The sequence below is a fragment of the Diadema antillarum genome, unplaced genomic scaffold (assembly GCF_040938485.1).
Source record: "Diadema antillarum isolate AM-2024a unplaced genomic scaffold, OU_Dant_1.0 scf00000145, whole genome shotgun sequence".
NCBI lineage: Eukaryota > Metazoa > Echinodermata > Echinoidea > Diadematoida > Diadematidae > Diadema > Diadema antillarum.
The window spans coordinates 932,443-957,314 of record NW_027271034.1 but is presented as its reverse complement, the minus strand read 5'-3'; the positions used below and the strand labels follow the sequence as shown (position 1 = coordinate 957,314).

General features: G+C 38.6%; 1 protein-coding gene across 1 annotated transcript in view; it reads left to right on the top strand.

The window, feature by feature from the left end:
- Positions 1-24,872, top strand: part of LOC139721542 (mitogen-activated protein kinase kinase kinase 11-like) — a 73,564-nt gene that overhangs the window by 7,132 nt on the left and 41,560 nt on the right. The window contains exon 2 of the mRNA XM_071632857.1: positions 18,278-18,458. Coding sequence (XP_071488958.1) covers positions 18,278-18,458 — 181 coding nt within the window. The remainder of the gene's footprint in view (positions 1-18,277; positions 18,459-24,872) is intronic.

The following is a 24,872-nucleotide window of genomic DNA, read 5'->3' as shown; positions in this document are numbered from 1 at the left end:
GTAGCTCAATTGGTAAGAAATCTGAAAAAGTAGGGCCCATGGGAAAAACAGATTGAGAAAGCGTTTATAATGTTTAGCATGTTGAATTGTCAAATTATGACATGATACCCTAGGGAGATGTCGTACCTGTGTAGGAATTACGTGCCATGCACTGAACCCACATAAAGCCCCAGTCACATAGACATGCCGGATCACCCTGGATCTGATCTGGGGTGATCCGGGGAGAGATCCGTGTTGACACCTTGGACATCCTTGGACATCTGGGAGGCCAACACAGCAACTTTTGGAGGTCAGAAACATCCGGCGTCATCCTGGGACTGCCGTGTTGGCCGAGCAATCCAGGATGGTCCGTGAGGCTGCCATGTACAGTAGCTGCCGTGTTGATCCTTGTAGACGCCGCGCTCTTCCGGCATGGACCATGTACATTGTAGTTGCCGGGTGAGTCCGGTATGGTCTGTGAAGCGCCGTGTAGATGCCGTGTTGATACCGTGTGCGCAGTCATCAACGCTCGTCGATGCTCCATCCAGGAGGAAACTACAATGTATCCTGGAACTCCCCGGATCATCATGTAGAACCTTGAGGATCCGTGTTTATATGTGACTAGGGCTTATGGACCATCATCTTATTAAAAATCATGTTGCTATTGTGCCTGATCATCCCTCTAATAATGTCCCACTGTGGACAGGCTGAGATTGAAGTGACCCAGCTGGCCCTTTGTACTTTTGATGATTTTGTGAGTAGAACTTGTTTGACGGCTTGAGCTCGACATCTTTTTAAGCACAGTGCATTATGTCAGGTGAAAAACCTGCATACATGTATGTTCGAATGTCAGTGATAATAACCATCCACTTCCCTGTACACCTAGAGCTTTTTGAAAGGTGCTCTGGGCACAATAGAATTCCAGCAGACAGGAAATTACAAAAACTGAATGAAGAAATGCTACAAACATTCCTTTCAAGGTTCGTGAGGGTAAGCATGTCAGAATTTGAATTGCCTCTGCTGCCCTTAGCCATTACAATATACTTACCCTCAAAAGGAAAATGTGAGTACTGACTCCATAGGAAAGAGAAGGAACATTGAAAATGTATTGTTTGCCTTCAGCAGCCTGTGATGAAATTTAAACCATACACAGAGGTGTGTCTAGAGCTAATGTCTTTGTATTAACTATCTCAGTGGTAAAATGGTGTTATATTAACTGTCTGAGTAGTAAAATAGTGTTATACTATCCCTAAGCTTTTAGTTTTTAGGAGATTATTTTCTGGGCAGCATTAGGCGCCATAACTAAGCAAGATATGCTATCCATCTTGTATGGAAAAGACACTACTCTGCACATTACCACAGCATGTGGCCAACATCATTGCCAAGTTTGCTGACATTTGTTGTATCATATTCATAAGACTACAAGGGAATAGGAATGCTCAGTCTTGGAGTGAACATTTTTGATGAATGATTAGAAAAGTTCCAGAGAATTGACTTGTTCACACTTTCATAAAAAAACAATGCTTGTTCTTGGATGTTACTACGGTCAGGTGTATACAGCCAAAGATGCGATACAAAGTGTGACTGAAATCTTGCACTTGCCTAACTGTATGTCACAGCTGCTCTGAGTCCCAATTACTTCCTATGCATGATTCTTTTATACCCTACAGGGGATATTTCCATCTAATGCTAAACTTAACAGAATTTTATCGGAACTACAATGTATGAAACATATACTGTGATTTGTAAGTATGCATGAAAGTTGTGTGACATACAGTATTGATTAAGGGATACAGGCATAACTTCCTATTGCAGTGCCAGAGAATAGAATTTGTTCTTTGTACATCTGCCTCATCAGAGTGAGGACACTATTTGACTAATGACTGCTCAGTGAATCAAATACATGGCCCTGGGCTCTTCTCTGAAGAGTTCCATCACGAAACTGTGTTGGAAAGAACACATCGCCAAAGGATGTTTGATGTATATTTATTGCTTGTTGACCCATGTTAGGCTGATGCAAGTCAAGTGCTCAGTAAGCCTCGATAGAACAGGAGATATACGGTATGTTGATTTATGCAATCGCATATTACATGTAGACTGCAGGTCTCCCACGCAGCTCTAAAGCAGATGGATGCTCCGTTGTGCGAGAACCTGCAGTCAGGGTAGGATTTCTTGACAGTTGGATGCAGTTATGTCATGTGATTTATTGGACATGTATGCCTTCTGGCTCAGATGCATTTGATAAGAAAAGCCTGCATGAAATCTATTGTGCATACACTGTGGTAAAGGGTATGAAATGCAACTGCTGCATGTGACCTTAGAAGTGGAGTGGGAGTTGTAGTAGCTTTGTATCACATACTGTTGTGGTGAATCTGTCTGTAGCACATTTACAATAGTATTACATTTTACATAGACAGTTTTTACAAGTATGTATAATTTCATTTGCACATATAACTTGTAGATTTATAGGCCTACATTTGTTCAGTGAATAAAATGTGAAAATATGAAATAAAAAAGAAAAATGTGAAGTGGTGTAATGAAAGTTTGAATGAATCTCAGGAATATATCAGAAGTACATGTCCTTGCTAGATGGTTGTCATAAGGATACTATGATGAAAAGACAACCTTATATTACCAGACTTTGAAGATATATTTCAGTAAAAGTGTTGACTAAATGTGGTCTCAGAATATTCAGGAGAATGGCAAGTATCAGGTTTTACAGGATAGGAAAGGCTGCTCAGTATGACAGTTAAGTTCATGAATGTAGTCCCAATAATCCAGCCAAGGGAAACTGCATTGTTTATTATTTAGTATCAGAGCTCGTAGAGGGAAAACAAACCCAAACGAACAAACACATTGATCTGTACCATCATGACCTACTTGGTGTCCTTATGTACAATGTACAGTATATCACTATAAAACAAAGAAACATTTCATTCACTTAAACTTTTATGTGTCATCCTTTCATTATGGGCATGACAGTATGTTATCAAATGTTTGAGAACTCACCCCCCCCCCCCAAAAAAAAAAAAAAAAGTTCAATATTTCACTCATATTCAAAGACAAAGGTTGTGGTGCTTAACATTCAAGTCATCATTATGCCATTGCAACAAAATACAGATATAGTGTGTAAAATCATTTCTAGCATTTATCATACAGTAACACAATTATTACCATTATTGTAATAATCTTGAACCAGGGTATACATGTAGGATGTCAGTACAATGTGAAGTCATTAATAAGTTCGGTTGGCATGTATAGCAAAGTGCAAGGATACTAAAATACATGGTATTGGTAGTGGTTGTACAATGTCTTGTAAGCCCAGGAGAATGCACATTACAGGGTAATACTGAATGATGCTTTGCATGGATAGTGTGGAACAAGTGTGAAACAACTTTGATGGCTAAACATTTGACCCATATATTGATTATTGATGTGATAATACATTATAACAGCACTTGAAATATTTTTTACATCTTCATAGATTAGGATGATGTATGGTATAATGTGTCTTGAGTGTTACTGTAAAAATCTTCAAACATTTCCAAGATCTTGGTATTCTTGTTCTTCTTCTCTGATGCCTTCTCTTTCAATTAGAATGTAGATTTCCTAAAATGAATATTCAGTAATTGATAGATGATATTTATTATCATGATTATATGCAAATTTCAGCCCACATACAATACATCTGGGCTAGAATCGCAATCTTTTACCCGCATAAAGAAATAGTAAATTCTCAAAGAAACAATCACTTTTCATGGAAAAAGAAAAATGCTTTTAAAGTCATTTATCAGTATGAATCATCAGTCACTCAAATCCACCATTGCATTGGGGAAAAGCTTTGCAATACTTTTACTAGTGTCTTTAAAGGGGAAGGCTAGTAACTGATCAGTGGGAATCAGTGGAAATGCTGGGAGATGATGTTCCAATCTTTATGGGATTCATTCAAGAGTTCATTGTATATCTATTGTTGTGTGAAAATGATTTGCTTCAGAACGGTCTCATATTCAAGTAATGTGCAGATTAATGCTCCGTCGCTGACCAGGGACGCTAACCTGAAAGCATTAAACTGCACATTACTTGAATATTTATTTATTTATTTATTTATTTATTTCTAATCTTTTGTCAGGGTAGTCCATTCACCAATAAATAGTGGTCTTCCATGGAGCCCTGAATAATATTGATGAACATATGTACATTAAATAGCAAAACGTATATACAGAAGATGACATAATACAGTGTAGATACATACCAGCATACTGTACATTGCAAAGTAACATAAAAAGTACATGCCACAGCAAGAGTTCACCAGAATGCCGAAATAACAATTAAAAACGCTATTATACAGGAATGATAAAGCCCAGAATGAATTTCGTGTGTTACTTACAAATAGCAATGAGACCATTCTGAAGCAAATCATTTTCACACAACAATAGATATACAATGAACTCTTGAATGAATCCCATAAGGATTGGAACAATCATCTCCCAGCATTTCCACTGATTCCCACTGATCAGTTACTAGCCTTCCCCTTTAAGGTACAATGTACCTGTATCACTCTGGAATATATATGTACCGGTATGCAATTGCTTTTTATCAGTGATTGCTGTACCTGTATGAACCCGTAAATTTCTGCACAACTATATTGCTATAATGAAAAGCCAAGAGGTGTCAGTGTGCATGGCTACTTTGCTATTTATTAAACATGGCATACTACAGCAAGATGCAAAGTACATTCTCATGGGATGGCAATGATGTATGCGTAGATGCAGCGTACTTTGTAAATTCATGGACATGGCAGGCTTCTGGAAAAAAAAAAGACAACAACAACAACACACACAGAGAGCGGGGCGGTACATGAAAGACGGCTGTAGCCTTATTAAGTGAGCATCATGGAATGATGCATAATTGCCAGTGCCCATTAGGGAGAGTCATGTAGCATTTTCCTTCTTTTTTTTTTCTCCCCTAGCAGGTCAAAGGCATACTGTATGCATTCTTGAATGCATAAATTCCATGTACATGAATATATTGGTGATATGATCCCTCCCCTCCCCCCCCCCCCAAAAAAAGAGATGGGGATGGGGAGGAATATACATGTATGTGTGTGTGTGTGTGTGTGTTTGTGTGTTTGTGTGTGTGTAGTCGTGTATGTGTGAGTGTGTTAAAGGACTGAACAAGTGGCTATCATATTCCTGTGCAGTATGTACATGTGTAGGGAATATTCATGCAATGAGGCCTGAAAAGCAAGTGGAAATCTGATGTATGCAATAGTGATGGTTCATTATCTGCACCTTTATGAAGAATTAGACAATAGGCGTTTTCACATCAGCCCGATGTTTCGAAATAGCGCGCTATTTTCTGACTTGGGAAATTAACCCGATCACGAAATAGCGCGCTATTTGATGATGTGAATACAAATTAGTGTGCTAATTGATCGAGAAAATTTCTCGGGTCCAACTCGGGAAATTTCTGAAATAGCAGGATACATGTGTAATTAATGCGAACTAGTGCGCCATTTGATAATGTTCGGGCTGATGTGAATAGGAAATGAAATAGTGCGCTAGTTTGCGATTGCGAAAAATATCTTGAGCTTGGATTTTTATCAGGCTGATGTGAAAACGCCTATTGAAGCAAACTTATAATCTGACTTTAAAGGGAGGTCTGCCAGATCCAATTGTAAGTCAGTTCTTAATACAATCATGTATCATCAATAGATCTATGGAGAATGCAATAAGAGTATACAATACATTGTAGTTTCCCATCCATTCCCATGTGATTTGCCTTATTAGTAAAGTTTTCTAGACTGGCAATTCATCTAAGCAAAGGCCCTGTTATAATCTTGGCACATACTAGAAATTATGTTAATGGCATATTATCTTTAGAATGATGTCCCCTGAAATTACATTGTATACCTAACAACATTTAAAAATTTTTGATGCATATTATATTCTTGGGAGACAACCAGGAAATAAAACTGATGTGCTGCAGTAAAGCATGTAATAAATTCTAGGTTGACAGAAATCATGAGCCTTTACATATGTATGTCTACAATATCAATGATTTTGCTTATAAAACAGTAAGAACTCGAATTATGTTCTTGATGGTTGATGGAGCATACAGATGGTATTGTAGCTTGTTTGTAGATCATGTTATTGTTGTTGTTGTGTGTGTGTGTTTGTGTGTGTGTGTGTGTGTGTGTGGATTTTCCAAAGTTCCCTGTAACTGTGTTTAGAGCAACATAATATAGAGGCCAGGAGATAAAATTATAAGTATAAGAAAAGAGCAAATCAATTGCATTATTTGTTCTTCTGGTTTGTGGTACACTTTTGTACATCGTTTATGAAGTAACTTGCCAAATTGCAATTTTATACAAGTTTAGTTTCTTTCTTTCTGTAATATTCCATATCATGTGTAATTCTTACACGGTGTAGAACACTTTGCAGACAAATATGTTCACACATTTTATATACAGTATGTAATGTATAAAAAATATATACCACTTACATGTACAGTGTACAACTGTAGGCCTTTATGATAGGTATATATTGTATCAATGTATCATGTACGACACTGTAGATACAAATATATCCATGTGAGCAGGAAATTAGTTATTGGTGCATATTGGATCACAAGGAAAAAGCTACTCCAGAATCAGCAGAGGATAGCTCCTCTGGCCAGGTCAGTTTCATTGTGGAACATTGATCTATTCCTGCATGTGTTGCTGTGCTAATCTTATTTTAGAGCCTTGGGCCAGTGCACTGGCTGAAGAGATAAAGTGTGAACTAATTGACCACCATGCGTACCGTACCGTGGGAGAGAGCAGGGAGGTGCCCTGGAGAGAGGGAGAAAAATTGGGAAAAATGGAAGGGAGAAAACACATCAAAAAGAGCACTGTGCCCTGCCTTAGAGGTTACAGTAGGTGCCTTTGTACTGGGCATGGACTGATTAATCAAAATTGCCCCTGTAGAACAGTGTAGGAAGTTGATGCAGGTTACACTGGAGTCTGTGCTGTCAACAAGCAGACTGGTTCATCCCTCATATAGGAGAATCAATAGCACATGAAGTGCTATTATAGTCAATTACTGCATGCTTCGTCCGTGTGCTAATTGATTCCTATGTAGCCCCAATCCCATAACTGCGATTGTGCATTGATTGTATCAGATGAGTTGCAAGATCCACTTTGCTTGTGTGTTAATGTATATACCAGTAATTGAAACAATATATTAGCCCTGTGCTGTGAAAGCAAAATTGATTGATTGATTGAATTTATTGCCTCTTCATGGGGTGGAACACCCTGATCAGCAAAGCTGGTTTCCACTGGGGTCCACATACATACATGTACATAAATAACAGTACAATGCAAAAAATACATACATCTTGAATAAAACACATAATTATCATGTATACACCACAATACATATAGAACGATACAAGACACATAGAACAAACTTAAGATCCAAAAGTAAAATACATGTAACACAGCTATAATATTATGGCAGCTACACCTTAAAATAGATTAAAAAAATGTTGATTCCATCACAATCCCTAAGATAGATATACATGTATAATACACTGCACATCATTACATGATTATAGATATAACAGTACATTAAGCAACAGTAAGTATTAAAAGTCATGCAAAGAGTACACAACAACAGAAAACAAACTTCCAAAAAGCAAGGCACTAAAGTAATGTTTAAAATAAAATAAAACAATGAAAACAAAACTACAGTTTAACAACGGAGCAGTCATAAAATACAAATGCAATGAACCAAACATTTGAAGTTATGAAGCAGTATCTTCCTTCGGTGTATATACGTATCATTTAAATGCCTCAAATGACATGGACGGAGTTACCGATCTTTCAATCTTGTTCGACAGTTAGTGCCTCTATACAGTGTATAAATGTGAAGCTACGCTTGCAATAATTGGTTTTGGGTTTAGGAAGCTTCAGTTGAGAATAGCCAGATCGTGTATTGTAACCAGTGTCACGAGGAATAAAGAGTGCATTGATGCATGGGGGACCAATCTGCCTGACAGCTCTGATGAGAGAGTGAGCTCATTGTTTAGACCTGCAAACATTTAAACAATCAAGATGTAGAGTGTCATCCAAGTCGTTGGTAGGAAACATAGAGTCAACCTGCAAGACAATTCTTAGAGAACAGTTTTGGAGCACCTGCAATTTATCACAGTTACGCTTTCCTGTATTTCCCCAGACTACATTACAATAGTCAAAATGTGACTGTATAGATCACGGGACCGGTTTTGACCAATCACAGGCTTCAAAACTCATAAGCCAATAACCGAGTTGGCCAGACTCTCTTTAATATGGCACTGGTCTGTGGTATCTTTTATGCAGTACTACATAGACATGCAATCGATGAGATGTTGCACAAAAAAATTAGTATTATTTTATCATTCAAATTGATATATGTCTTAATAATATTTTGATACAAGACAATATCATTTCATCAGATTATATACCACTCATTATTATCCCTGTTTACAATTAAACCCCTTTGAAAAGCACACAATTTTTAACTTAATCTAATGTAATGCTATTTGATGTTTTTACTGTGCAGAATTGAAGACACATAAGAATTCATCTTACTCTGCCGAGCGTGAAAAGTTACTTGCAAAAATATTTCCACGCTTACGGTAATTCATTAGATGATTACAAGTGATAATGTTGCTTTCCAATTCATTATACACTGTCAATGCAGTAGACTACCATGCGGTGGTACATTAACGAGTACTAACTGAATTCTGAGAAACCAGTAATCTCATTAGTATCATGTGGTTGTGGCACACACACACAAACACACAAGCGTTTAGTAGTACTCAGTACTCACAGAGTACCAAAGCAAGGCAAACTGATGCAATGATGTATGTAAAATGATAGTGAGCATATGAAAGCAGTGGAAAGTCAGATTATTACCAATTTCATGATTTTGTAAATGTTTCACAGCATTTCTACAGTGCTCTTTTTAAGAATGACCCTACTAACAAGTATGGTTTCACTGTAGAGAATTGAACTAAATCTTATTGAAGGTTCATGTTATTGTCTATGTGGGTAGAGAGAGATAGAATGGCAAGAATGATTCGCAGTGCCTGGATACATTACACACCACACTGACTCATTATTGGACCACAAAACTGCCTCGAACCGAGCTGTGATATTGCATGCATTCTGGAAGTAATCCCAGTGAGTTGTTCTTTCTCTCAGTTCCTTTGCAAAGTGTCTCTGTCCCTTCCCGTCTGTCCCCCAATCTTCCACTATCTCTGCATGCCATGTATCTATTTCAAGCTGCAGGGAATCTCCAGCTTATCTTGCTCCAGATCCTCGCTGAATTTCATAATTTCATAATCGTAGGCGTTGTGTTCAGGGCTGGGGACAACATTGTCACACTGTGGTATGATGATCAAGATGAGTGCAAGTGGCTGCAGTTTCACAGCGACTGGTGTTGTTTAACACTATTCCAGTTAAATACGCTGAGGTAGAAAGAGTGGATTCTTCGAAAACTTCTTTTTTTTTGAATAAGAATAATTGTGCCTGATATTTTTTTTTTTTCCACAGTGAATGGCATTTTGTGTTTTCTGCATCTGAGAATATATTTGACGCTCTGTATCAGGGGCAGATCCAGGAATTCCGTAAAGGAGAGGCACCTTTACAAAATAAGAGGCGGGGCGTGCCCCATTTTTCTTTTTTTTTCTTTTGTTTTAACAAAAATTAAAGGGGGCGCTCGCCCGGTGCGCCCTCACCTGGATCTGCCACTGTGTATACAGATTTTCTATTTTCATTCAATTCAATACAGTTCAGCAATTGTTAATTCTAGTCAAATTATAATGGCATGCTTTTATAACTGTTATTTGAGCTACAAAGCAAGATATACTAGTGTATAACAAAATTTGTTGAAATTTCACAAGAGTATGTAAGCAAAGCAGTAAGAAAAAATATAAATGAGAAATCCACTTGACAGCGGGCTTCGTATTTACAGTACACTCCCGTTACAATGAACGCGGATATAACGAAATTTCGTTATAACAAAGTAAAACTTCTGGTCCCAAAATTATCACCATTAAAGTCTACGGTACAAAATTCGCTTTTAACGAACACGGTTACAGCGAAATTTTCGTTTTAACGAAGTCTTTTTCGAACGCTGCTGACAAAGAAAAACAAAAGAAATATTCTCCGTTATAACGAAATGCGGATCACTTCCGAAAATACTTGGCGGAACAAGCATTTATAGCGTCTCTGCATGGGCAAACGCTTTACATCACTGTGTGTTCGCTCTGTGTGTCACGCACAGTTTCCGAGGGTAACACGCGTTATTGTAATACAATAATCTCAATTAAATAAGGTTCGTTTTATTGTTCCGAAGGTTCTTTATTACAAAACACACAGATTCTGATACGTCTTTAATGTCCATTAGTACGGCAATGAAATTGGGTTTGTTGGTGGACACACCTTTTTTACTTTTTTACGCCAACAAACATGTTGGCGTTATTCCAAAGGTTCATTACTAATAAGGTTCAATAATCTGACGAAGAAATATGGCTCTTATTACGACGTTTCATTAGTCCGAAAATGATAGGAATTCCAAACATTCTTTAATCGGAACATTAAAAAAAGTTTTGTTAATCCAAAAGTAAAAAATGGTGTGTCCACTAACAAAACTTGTAGGAATTGCAAACCTTATAATCGTCTTATGATAACTGAACCTTCAAAATAACTAACCTTTTTCATTTTTTTTAATTTACAAACCTTCGGAATAACGAACTTTATTTCATTTTCGGATTAAAAGACCGTCAGAACAACGAACCTTCGGAATAGTGATCCTTTCTCATTTCTTGATTTACAAACCTTCAGAATTGCGAACCTCATTTCATTTTCCGATCAACGAACCTTCGGAAAAGGAATGATATATTTATATCTAAATTATGAACTTTCGGAATTTATAACGCATCTTTGGAAGAGAGAAGCTTCAAATGAACAAACCTTCGGAATCCCAGGAATGGTGAAACTTCGGAATAAGGAGCCTTCGGAGTAACAAACTTAAGCAAGAAACGAACCTTTGGAATAGCGAACTGTAACCGATTCCAAAACCGTCATTTTCTATACATGCGTGACAATATAAACAACTTTATGCTCTCTTTTAAAAGTAATATTCGAACGAAATTAAAAAGGTACCATCCCATTTCACATAGCTTTCCAGTGTATGATGAGTATATATTCAACAAACAGAATATGATGTATATATGAGTGGTTTCCTTGTTTTCGTTATATGTATAAAGTATTTGTTCAGTCATAACGAAAGAAAACTGCCAGTCCCGAGCATTTCGTTATAACAGGAGTGCACTGTATGTGGATTACTCTGATCATGATATGATCGTACTGATAGAGAATAAACTTGTCAAGAATTGCACAGTTAGCTGAAAATTTTGGCCTTTGTAAAGAGACAATCAGCTGTGCATCACACCATTATGTTGAATATTTTACAATATTTGAAGAGGGGGAAGGGGCAAATAAGTACGGTAAGGGGTCAAAGGTTTGATAGCCTTTTGCTCAGTCTCTGTGGTTGGATGAAGCAAAACCAGTACAATGTCTGATCTGTCGGAATTCTGAGGCTCACAATGAAACAGTAGATATATAGTGTATTGAAGAGATACATGTTGTGAATGATTGTTGATATTGCACTCAAGGCATCTGGATAGGTTCTGAAAGAGCACATATCACAAGTCAGTCCAGGGACAGTACAAGTTTGGTACAAGTGCAAATTTGGATTAGAATGAATAGCATTAGCAGTGCTGGTTGAGACAGCTATTCTCTGTTTGACTTCATTCACAATGCAGATATTTGTTAATCATTTATCTTTGATACAGCAGTTGCTGCAAACTAAAGATCTTGTAATTACTACAGTATATATGCCATATATTATGATTTTATATGATATTTACACTTTAATTATTTTTTTTTTCAATCAGAACTTTCTGGTAATTTCGTGAGTGGTTAAATTTGGGATCATGGAGCACAGAAATGAATATAAACATGAACGCATGCAAATCGCAATCATGTAGAGATCAGACTTAATGTTTTCTTGTGTTGTTGAATTGGCAGATACCATTGTGGAACAAATACCAGTAATACTAGTGATATGCTAAGGAAAAGCAAGCTGTGAGGGAGTAAGGTAGGGCCTAAAGGAAAGAAGGAAGTTACAAACTTTATCCCAATACAAAAAAAAAAATGCCTCTATGTGGCCTCTTGTGTTCTATAGATTTTGTCATCACATGCAGTATTGAGGAATTCAGAATAAGATGATTAGGTGAAACCCCAATCTCATTATTCTGAAATGGCAGGAAACATTGATGCATAACATTTCTGAACATGCTACACTGTACTTCTGAATGTGTCATTGGTGTGACAGCAGACAGCAAAAATAAAAATCCCCATTGTGAATTAGCAGGTAGACTAGAACTCTTAACACCTGAGATAAACAAAACCACCAATAAAAGCAAACAGACCAGGTGCATTATCTTCAGTAAATCCCCCTTGCACACAAAATGGAGGCTTAGCCTAACCTGAACCCTCCACCCAAACATTGAGGACAATCAGTGCACTGTGTCTGAAAACCTGTAGGTTAGAGGTAGCAGCCCTCATTTGCATATAAGGGTGGAGATGTCCTACACAGATTTGACTTATTGTGCACAGGCTTCAAAGGAAATTTCAGTGCTATTTTTTCACAGCTCTCAAATCAAAGGTGCATTTCTTCGCAAAGTAACCTTTACATTATAGGGAAATGCCATGATACTTTTGTACTAATTGGAAACAGGCCATTCGAACAGTGCTTTCATTTCTCACCTCTATGGCCCATAAACAAAGATTGTTTATATTTAGTCCATGGTTTCTTCAAATTTCTTCTGCATAAATGTGCGTGACAGATTGCATACGCCAACAGACGTCCAATGGTAACTGCGCGTTGATACTCACATGTGTAGTGTACGTCTATTCTACGCTTATTTTAGTCCATGGACTAAATTAAGACCATGCTTTTGATTTAAACCACTTTCATGAAAATTGGCCTATGGGTGATAATAGCAAAGAGTGGCCCATTATGCTATGCACTATTTTGATATTACCTGCTATTGCTTAGATGCTATCCAACAGAAATTGGGAAGGCTTTAACGTCCAGAAAAGAGCTATACAGTGGTTGTACCACAAAGATTCATTTTATTCAGTTTGTGTCTATGCGTCTCGGTTTGTTGAATGTAGTGAATGTAATAGATTTGATAATGAATAATGATTGTAAATTATATCAACTGATAATTTTTTGATAGTGATGAATAATTTTAAATGTGTAAATACTCTGTTTTTTATTGAATTTGTATTTTGTGAGCAAATGCTGCAATTCAGCTGTTTGGCTGCGAGAACATTTTTATCTAATAAACCATACCATACCATATCATAGATTCTGAGCATCCATACATTGAACAGAGACCAGCGTGCGCATCACGTACGTGGATACGCACACTACCATGAGCTGGAGTGATAGACAAGTCTGATCTCCAGGGGGAGAGAAGTATAAAGAACCGAGAGTCCCTTATAATTACCCATCCACGGAGGGAGGGTTTACCCAATCAATGGCATTTATAAAGAGATCAACGTTACAGACCTGCCAACTTCTGTGGTGGGCTGTAAGTCTGAAAGGAAACTGTCCACCCACCAAGGTGCATCAAGGCATCATCAGGGTGTATCACTGAGTTTGCTGCTCCTGGAGATGCTGCTCATCATCTTCGTCATTTGTGCTGTCAAAAAGACTGACAACACTCAGAAAATTTTGCAAAATGGGAGGAAAATGAAGTTAATGTTTCTGTCAATCATCTGAAACGACAGTATGTCCTTACAAACTCGGAAAGTGCTCTCACATGAGATACATATGATTGGTTGGTGATTTCAACTTTTTCTTAAAAACAATCCAAATTTTTTCCACAATCCTGCTGAAGATCTATCATATATAGGCATTTCTTTTGTTCTTAAAGGACAAGTTCACCTTCATAAACATAAGGATTGAGAAAATGCAACAATATTAGTAGAACACATCAGTGAAAGTTTGAGGAAAATTGGACAATAGATGCAAAAGTTATGAATTTTTTAAATTTTTGTGTTGGAACCGCTGGATGAGGAGACTACTACAGCTTGTGAGTCATATGCGTACAACAGTATAAAGGAAATATAAAAGAAAATTCAACATATTTTCACTTTTTTCGCATAATAAAAGAGCAATTGACTTACCTCTTTCTAAAGGCAGGGGGAATAATATTACCCATAACATTTATCGGAAACGAGTCAGGGGAATGTGTACTTTTTTCAAAAGATGGAATTTTGTGAAATTCTCTTTATATTTTCCTTATATTGTTGTATGCATGTGACATCTAAGTTATTCATACACTGCAGTAGTCTTCTCATCCAGCGGGTACTGCACAAAAACTTCAAAAATTCATAACTTTTGAACGGATTGTCTGATTTTCCTCAAACTTTCAATGATGTGTTCTACTAATATTGCTACATTCTCTCAATCCTTATGTTTATGAAGGTGAACTTGTCCTTTAAAGGGAGAGTAAGCCTTTTCTGGAATTAATCATACATCCAATTGGTCATATTACATTTACATCTTTGAGCTGTAGTGTAGTGTAAATTGCAAAAAAAAATCACAATGATATTCTACCTGTGAATTATGCCATTTCGTTACATTGGAACTGCCTGCTGGCTTACAGCTGCTGCTGCGCACCGCCGCACCATCTCCACTAGTATACCCACATTGTAATTTCCAGGTGCCATGTACTGGTATCATGCGTGGACTGATGCATCGTGGGATTCAGAGAGAGAGTGTACAGATACCCCCCATGGAGGGCATATGTTCAGGGTTGATTTGGCAGCGCATATTAAGTCAAAACAGAGCAGACTACGAGAGAAAACGTGATTTGCATTGATTTCTCTCCACCTGCGCTGGGTTTCTCCCATATTGCACACGAGTTCCTATTTAGGACCATACAGTAGCTTTAGGACTATATTTATGTACATGCATATGAATGTCTCCATGTGTGAATGTCAACTTATGTCAGCATGTGTTATGTTGAGTTTATTGCAATTTGGGTATCAATACAACACTGTAATGCAAGATATATTTGCGGCATGAAATTTTCGTGAATTGGAACCAATGACTTTTTTCGTGCACTAAATTTTTTTCAAAATACCACTTATACCACTGGCATTCAAAGCATGTTGTGTAAACACAAACTTTTGCATTAATTTTAAATCTAAAACAACTATTGTATATAGGGACATTATGTTTGATTATCCCTATCAATATAATAAAGAATGTGTTTGTACACCACACATCATGTCATTGACTGTTTCAAGCAAACTTTAGCTAGCTCTCCGTGAAGTGAAACTTTTAACCAACATAAAATTATGTCATAAAAATAAAACTTCCTCTGAGACTTCAAGCTCTGATTTAGCACCATCAGTAATGCCTTATGCATAAATCTACAAATGACATTGTGTATCATTCTGAAACTAAGCAGTAGCTCGAAGTTTTTAACCTTACAATGTAGGGACGTTGTAATTAGCATCAGTCTATGCCCATGCTGACAGTATTTGTTATTCCATAGCGATTGTGGTCACACAGCAGTGCAGTGTCATAATTTCAAAGTTGATTTTGATCTTTGGTCTGTCTTTCTTTCTATTTTTTTTTATTTAAAAGTACTGTTTGAATATTATCCTCTGTTCTGGTTCCCCTACCCACATGCATGCATTCATGTACGCTTCCTCCCCCTCAATAGCCTCCCTCATAAAACTGATGCATGAAATTGAGCTGCCGCATGATGGGGAAAAAAGAACCGGAGAATAACGGAGAAGATATTACGGTTTGATAGAACAGTCCCATTCAATTCCTACCCACTCAATCTGTCTTTGGAAGGCATAGCTTCAAAGGTCATTGGAGCAGTTAAAAGCAAAGTCCAAGGTACACTACACAGGGTGATGGGTGATATCTTCCAATGGTATAAATCGGGATCCTTTGTTTATTTGTCTGGCTGCAGAATTTATGGAATTTCTGTGCCTAAAAGAAATAAAGGAGGATAGAATAATGGATGGAAATGTGTGGAGTATGGTATGTTTATGCGGCTGATTAGTTTATGAAAACTGCAGGCAAATATGTATTATTCAAGACCAGTTGTTGAAGTCAATATGTCATTGCCATTCATGGTATGCCTTTAACCTTCTTTCTTCTCGTCCATGGAGTCAGTCCTACGACTTATAAATTGCTTGTTCCAAAACACAAATGATCAGTAAAGTGCAGTCAAAATTGCATGCTAGCTTCTATGAATAACTAGGAATATAATCCACATCCAAATACACATGAATTTGTGATTACACATGTATGCTAGCCATTATTCAAGCTTTTGGACAGATATTAATATGCAACAAAATAGGAGAATGGATTATCTACAGTGTATTGATACATTCAAAGAGCTAAGTAGAACAGGGACAGTAACAAGTTCTGGTTTTTCGAAAAAAAAGTCTTGTTGCATAATGATGCACAAATTCGATGGCACGACATTTGCTCCTGCGGCAGTTGCTCCGATCTTATTTCAGGGAAGGACTTAGGGTTAGGGTTGTGATGGGTTTTACAATATGTAGGTTTGGTTTGATGTGAGGATTAGGATTAGGGATAGGGTTTAATTTATGGGTAGAATTTATGTTTGGTTTAGAGTAATTGTCGCAGGAGCAAATGTCATGGAAACACAAACTCTGATAAATTTGAGGAAAAGAAGGGAGATGGCTCCATAAATTTTTTGTATCATATAGAGGTTAAAGACCCTCTGCTTCTCAGCTGAAAACATCATTGTGTCTAATTATGGGTGATATGTCAATAGTCCAGCCATGTTGTTTCATATGTCATGTAAATGTCATTCATAATAGGCCTACAGAATATGTTATGCATTGAAACACTGGAACTGACTGCACAATTTACTAATACTATTGAGAGTTGTATTTTACGTAATTGTAAGGCAGCAGTAGGGATTTTTTTTTTTTTTTTTTTTTGGGGGGGGGGTCATTTTATAATATAGGGCCTATGTGGTAATTGCCTTAAAATGTGCAACATTTGTAGGGAAGATTTGCAGTGTGAATGATTTAAGGCACCATGTATCTTCATGCACTGCTGTGCAGAAGAATGCCATGCATTTTATACACACACATACATTTTGCAGTACAATTGACATTCCAGCCAGTATAGAGGGTGTGTTTTTGTGTGATCCAGGAATTTTGCAAGTGCGACAACAATGGCATTGTGCCTCGTGTCGCAAACAGTGATCAAAGGCATTTTGAGGTCATTTCTTGGTGCCTTTTTTTTTTTCCATTTGAAGCCAAATGCCATTTGTGCCCTGTTGTGTTGTTTGTATACCAATACTACAATACTACTATTTATGCTGTCACTTTGGAAAATCCTTTTGGTTTGTTTTTGTCAAAAGGATGAAATGACTGGAAATGATTGCTTCTGCAACGGGGATGAAAGTGCGCGATCAACTGATTTCCCTTGTCAACTGCATTTTTAAATTTCTCTCGACTCCCTCAAGTTTGATAAGTTTCGATATGCGACATTTTGTTTATAAAGGTAATCATGTACATTATAATGTCAACTGTACTGATTATAAGAAGAATCTCACATATTCTCACATTCCAATTATCTGCACACTATTGATTTTGGGAACAGTCGGGACTGGTGTAGAGCTCACAGTTAAAGGGATGTTTACTTGCTCAAAGTTGATGAGGGTGACAATGAATAGGAGATGGGTGCAAACAATTATTCAAGCAATCATGAAATTCTGACCAGTATAATCCTAATTCTGAATGTTACTGATCACTGGCTCATCACTTCCCAAATTCCTTTTTCCCTTTGGCAGTCACATTATAAATTTAGGGACTGCTCTGATACTGAGAAAATTTCTAGATGGAACATGTAGCAAGGAATTCTTCTTTTCTACTGCTACTCCCATATCTTGTGACTTTGTGACACTATCCATACATGTCAGCAATTATATTCCAGCAATTCCCATTACATGATTTGTGATTCTTGTTTTTTGTTTTTTTGGGGGTAACCTCTGGTATCCATTGTATAGTCATGACACCTTGTACCTGTGATCCATTGGACTGATCCAGGAATTAGAAGATAAAACGCCAGTGCCAAACCACAGCATCATCTCACTTTTATTTCCCTGTTGTCTCTCTCCCTCACAGTTCTCCTTGATCAGAAAGTTGAGCATAGCAACATGTACAACATCCAGCTGAAAATCACCGACTTTGGCCTGGCGCGGGAAATGTACAAAACAACGCGGATGAGCGCTGCAGGGACATATGCCTGGATGGCTCCCGAAGTAATCAAGATGTCGCTGTTCTCGAAGAGCAGTGACGTGTGGAGGTATGTGAAAAACTCGGGTGTGATTTAAGGTGGCCAACTTTCCTTGGCCAATGAGTGGGTTGTGATCCGTGTAATTGGTTGCTTCAGTGTTCCTCGTAGGGATGTCTTCATTGGCTTGGCACCCTTTTTCAGAATACAAATGATTTTGACGAACAGCAGAAACCTTGAACATACTTAGAATTACCAGTTCATTGTACACACCATACTGAGATCTTCAGTATACAAGTAAATGAACATAATTGAGGTTGAAGTAAAAACAATGCTCCTCTGTGAGGCCTTCCTCAGTCTTTTGGGGAATGGTACAGTGGAGTTCTCTCTTCTCACAAATCTGCCAATTTGTGCATTGGCAGATTGTTGCGATCTTCTGTGTCCTTATGATGTCATTCGCGATTTAACTCCAAATCCATTCTATTTTCATGAAAAGCCATAGATAATGCCACTTGTGACATTCAGTGTTGCATAATGCAAACATGATACATAGAGATCATGTGTGCCTCTGATTCAGCCATCTCCTGCTTCACGTATAAACTCTAATCTAATGACAGTAATACCCCTTTCAGTAACTCATGCATTTTATGGCCAGCTCCTGGCCCGAGCTATACTTGGTCTGCGCCAAGCAGTAAAACTTGCGTTCAGTAACTACAGCAGAGCCGCGCCTTTTTTACGATGACCCATTTACGAACTCGGCCACGTAAGAGATAACTACTATGGTAACTGAACGTGCGCTGTGGCGGAGGCACGGCCAGGTAATTATGACCTTTGACCTCGCAAGGAATTTTGGCCTGAGCCTGGCACTGCTATCATTCATAAACTCTTCGATAGGCACCAGTCCCGTGCCTGGCCCATGCCTGGTGCTAGCTTACAGCAGGGCCAAAATAGCCCGAGCCTGGCGTGGACTAATTTGGTCCGACCCATTCATAAACTCAAAATTTTACGACCTGGCTCGGGCCTGGCCCAAGCCAAGAGAGTTGCTGAAAGGGGTACTAGAAGCCCAGGGGGGTGTTTCATAAAGCTGTTCGCAAAGTTACAAACGACTTACGAGCGACTGGTGATCAGTTCTTGTGCTGAATTATCTAAATTCTGATAAGTATAGCACTTCAGAACTGATCACCAGTCGCTCGTAGGTTGTTCGTAACTTTATGAACAGCTTTATGAAACAGGGCCCAGGAGTTGTGGCACAGAAGTTCAGACTGTCCTCTATCCTACATGATGTGCAATCATGCTCCTTTAACCCGTTGAGGACGGTTTGGTTTTGCTACAACATGCATTTCCCATGGATGCTTGCCCGAATATACTCAGGACTCGTCCTCAACGGATTAACATAGCATGTGATAAGAATACTTGATGGTGATTTAAACAAGCTCTTTCAGAGTTGTATCGCCCCACCTTTTCCCCGTCAGTGTTAGGTAAGTGATAATTCTGCATTGACATTTTCATGGCTACAGCCCTCCTCTGCTCATCAGCCTAATGCCAGAATCAAGTGCTGATAGGCAAACATAAGTGGGTATGGAGTCACTTATGAAAGTAGATATGGGTACTTCATGCTGAGCACAGCTTCCAACAATGAGGCAAAAAGAATTCAGATCATGTTTGTGTAAGTAATGGAGGGTTCCATCCACTTTGAAAGTAAGGGTATGGAAACAAAGGGAGTGTAAGGTAGGTGGGAATAGCATATGTAAACAGAACAATTTATCATGGCTGCATTGAAGCACAGCTCTAATAACACAGCTTAAGAAAGAAAAATTGTTATTTATGTAGTTATAACGTAATATTTGTCAAAAATACAACAGCATTATATATTAAGCATAATTTGTTCAATTTCAAATAAGATGAAGCTGGGTTCTATTTGTTCCATATGTGGCATTTTTAGTACATTGATCTTTATGATATATTTATGTTTTCTTTAATAATTTGTTATTCTGAAAAGGACGTGCAAGAATTTTAGATCTTGTGTTATATATTTGATAGTTCATATATTTGGTAGTTCTCGGAAGGAATGAATGATAAGCGTGTATGTTAAGTTCTTTAAGATTTATATGACACAATTGTGAAGAATGCACAAATTGGTTGGTACTTTTGTGCAAGAAATTATTTTCAGAAGTATTTGTTACATTGATTCCCTTTAAAGGACATTACCCGTAGCTGAAAATTTCATTCCAGTGATCATACAACTTGCTCTTAATATGAATAAATGACATCAAATCTTTTGCTGTTGAAAGTCAGAATCGATATCCCAGATATTCCTGTTTTAACTACACATTAATTGTTACGCTTTGTACACGTTCAGCCCAGATACAGTTGAACCTCTCGTATCCGGACAAGTCGGGAGCGGGGCTCATCCGGATAAGGGATTTGGCCGGATACGGGAGACTCAATGCTTTATACATGTGCATATACATACACATGTACTGATGTAGCCCATTGTAGTACCACATGTGTGTATACTGCAACCTTTTCATTGTTACATTTGGGGATGTTTGGGGATGTTAAAATGTCTGAAGGTAAGCAATTTGGAAGGAAATTTGATGTAATGTATGTTAATCATGTTGGAAGTAATATGTAATTCATGTGTGTTTGTGTAGGAGTTCTCAAGGAGTTGGGAATCCCCCTTCCCTCCCGTAATTATTTTTTAAAAAATCACGGCGAGATTGCGTCCGTATAATAGAGAGATCCGGATAAAGGGAGGCCGGATAAGAGAGGTTCAACTGTACATTGTATTGAGATACCATAGTGCATGTAGTATGGAGTATCAGAGATGTTCTAGATTGATAGATTATTCCAGTAGTAGAAGCATGCTAAAGAGTAGGCGTACTGTCTTGCAGTAATAAAATTTGCTTTTAGTGTCGGGCCAGTGAAATGTCATATTTTTCACCACAATGGCTAGCATGGTCAAACACACATGCCCACACACACAATGCCACAGAGCAACAACAATAATCAAAGATGATAGTGTCTGCATGTTTTTCATTGATGGATCACACACAATACTGGTTCACAGCCAGAAAACAATCAGGTTTCTTGTTAGCAAAGTATTATTGTGGAAGAGCAGCGATGATTTCTGTGGTCATTGAAACATATTGTGAGGTTATTTGTTGGTAGTGGTTCAGGTCAAATAATAATAATAATAATAATAATAATACATAACATTTATAAAGCGCTTAATATCATATTTCTAAGCGCTGGGGAAAAACAAAGATAGAGAACGAGTGAAGAAGAAAACAATAAGCAATCCACATATAAGTACAGCAACAATCATATATATGACAACAATTACAAACACTAGTACACTACCGACACAGATAACACTTCCTAAAGAGATATGTTTTGAGGTTTGACTTAAATGAATCTAGTGTATTGGCTTGTCGGATGCTGACGGGAAGATTGTTCCATAGTTTAGGAGCAAGAGAGGAAAAGGCACGATCACCATAACGTGTGTTGGTACGAGGTCCAGAGGATAACTGAAGATTGGCAGTGGTGGCGGAACGAAGACGTCTAGTTGTGGAGGATGTGGATGCAGAGCGGAGAGAAACAAGATCTTGAAGGTAGGGTGGTGCGAGGTTGTGGTTGATTTTGAAAATGAGAAGGAGAACTTTGAAGATGATTCTGTCTTGGATCTGTAGCCAGTGAAGGGACTGTAAGATTGGGCTGATATGATCTGATTTTTTAGTTCGAGTGACAAGTCTGGCTGCAGTGTTTTGTATTCGTTGAAGGGGTGCAATGTTGGTGTACGGGAGACCAGCAAGGAGACCATTGCAGTAATCCAAATGTGATGAGATGAAGGCATGGACTAATCGTTCCGTGGATGACTTATCGAGATATCGCCTTATCTTTCCGATTTTGCAGACACCCCATGAGGCGGATCGACATATACTTTTAATTTGGTGATTGAGAGTCAGGTTCTTGTCAAGAATAACACCGAGGTCTCGAATACGCTCTGACGAAGAAATGCTTCCAGATTCAAAGTTAAGAGATGGCAGGCGGTCTGTATTACGGAACTTGGATGACAGATGAAGCATTTCAGTTTTGAGCTCATTAAGCTTCAGCTTATGCTCAAATGACCATCTCTTCACATCATTGATGCAGGCGGAGAGTCTGAGCATCGCCCCCTCATGATCTGATGAGCTCATGATGAGGTATATTTGAGTGTCATCAGCGTAGGTTGCATGTTGCATTCCATGATGAGAGTTGATGAGTCTTCCCAAAGGACCGGTGTACAGGATATACATCAGGGGTCCGACAACTGATCCTTGAGGGACCCCATAAGGAAGGGAAAAGGGTCTGGAGCGAGTGCCATTAACAAGAATCTCCTGATTGCGTCCCTCCAGATAAGATTCTATCCAATGGAGAACAGTTCCTTTGATACCATAATCAGACTCTAGACGATGAAGGAGACTGTGATGATCTAGTGTATCAAACGCAGCGGAGTAGTCTAAAATAATGAGGACAGCTTCCTGACCCTTATCCAGAGCAAGCAGAAGATCATTAAGGACTCTTACCAGAGCAGTTTCAGTCGAATGAAAATGACGATAAGCCGATTGATGAGGTGGAAACAAGCTGTTTTCATCCAGATAAGTCCTGAGTTGAGCTGCAACAAGTTTCTCAAGGACCTTGCTAAGAAATGGTAAGTTAGCGATAGGCCTGTAGTTCTTTAAATCATTCCGTTCAAGACCAGGTTTCTTTAATAAAGGTACCACATGTGCTGTCTTGAACTGCTCAGGAACCACTCCTGAGGAAAGAGAGAGGTTGATGATTTGTGTCATAAGAGGCAGAAGTTCATCGAGACATGCCTTTACCAGCCATGTGGGGATTGGATCCAAGCTGGAAGACTTTGAGGATAGCGATTTAATGAGGGATTTCACTCGGCTTTCGGGAACAGGATCAAACTCTGACAGATTGCAGTCAGGTGAAATCCCAGGTTGTGCAGGCACACAGGAGAATTCATGAGAAGAATCATCAAAAGAAGAAACAATCGAGCTGATCTTGTTCTCAAAGAACTCCCCAAAGTTATTGGCTAGGTCTTCATCAGAAGAGTGATCAGGAAGTGCTGCGGAACGATTAGGGGTCGACAACCTTTTCACTACCTCAAACAACTGCTTGGTATTTGATTCCTTGATCTCGCACTTGAGGTACTTTGATTTGGCTTCGAACAGTATATTGTAGTAAGCTTCACATTCCTTCTTGTACAATTGTTTATGGATGCAAAGTCCAGATTTAACCATTCGACGCTCTGCCCGCCGCCTGCACCTCTTAGCCTCCCTAACCTCTTCATTATACCATGGTGCATACGGCTTAATGGTAATGACCTTGCTTTCAGCGGGAGCATGCCTGTCAAGTAGTTGAATCAAGGTCTCATTATACACGTCGACAGCCGTGGAAAGGTGAGATGAAAGTGAAGACCCAATTGAAGAAGTGTTGATGTCCTGCCGAAAGGAGCTGATGTCAATGCTTCGCAGCTTCCTAAATGTAATGCGCTTCCTAGGATTTTTTGAACCCGTAGTGTTTATGGTTGTGATGATCATAGAATGATCAGATGGTAAACCAGAAATAAGGTTGAGACAGGAAACTGTATCATCAACTTTCCTAGAAATTATCAAATCCAAGGTGTGACCCGCTCGATGAGTAGCTTCCTTCACATGTTGTTGAAACCCGAGCGATTCCAACGAGCTTAAGAAAGATTTTGCATGACTGTCACAGCTATTATCAACATGGATGTTGAAGTCACCGATTATGACTGGGCAGGTTTCAGCAATGGCCGCTGACTCCAGAAGAGTGAAGAATTCAGAAGCAAACATGCTATAGGTAAGCTTATTTTGAGAAGATGGTGGTGGCCTGTAGATGGCATAGACCCTCAGAACAGATGCGGGTGAGAATCTGATGTTAAAGTCCATGAGCTCAAACGATGAGAAGGTCTTTGCATCATTCAAAGAGATGCAAGCAGAAGAACGGTGGATGACACAGATTCCTCCTCCTTTGGAACCCTTGCGAGGACAATGTGAGATGCTACAATTTGGAAGTGAAAGCTTAAGATCGGCTAAAACATGGTCATCCCTGTGATCACCAGTAAGCCAAGACTCTGTGATAACTAGAGCGTCGAGATTGCATTCCTGTATCAAATCACTGATACACGTTGACTTGTTGCTGATAGAACGGGCGTTCCACAGACCGATTTGAGCTTGGGTGTTATTTGACACTTGTTGATGGTTAATTTGTTTTTTATCTCTCCATTTTGACACTCCCAACATATTGACCTGGTTGCTTAATGTGCTTCTTTCTGGCTGATGCTTCCCTTTTCCATCCAAACGTGTAGGGGCTAGAGCTCCAGGTGTAGTAAGAGATAGCTGGTTCCTCCTTCCCACACCTGCTCTTCTACCACGTCGTGTTGACTTGCGGTGGGAGATCCCCAAGGAGGTGAGC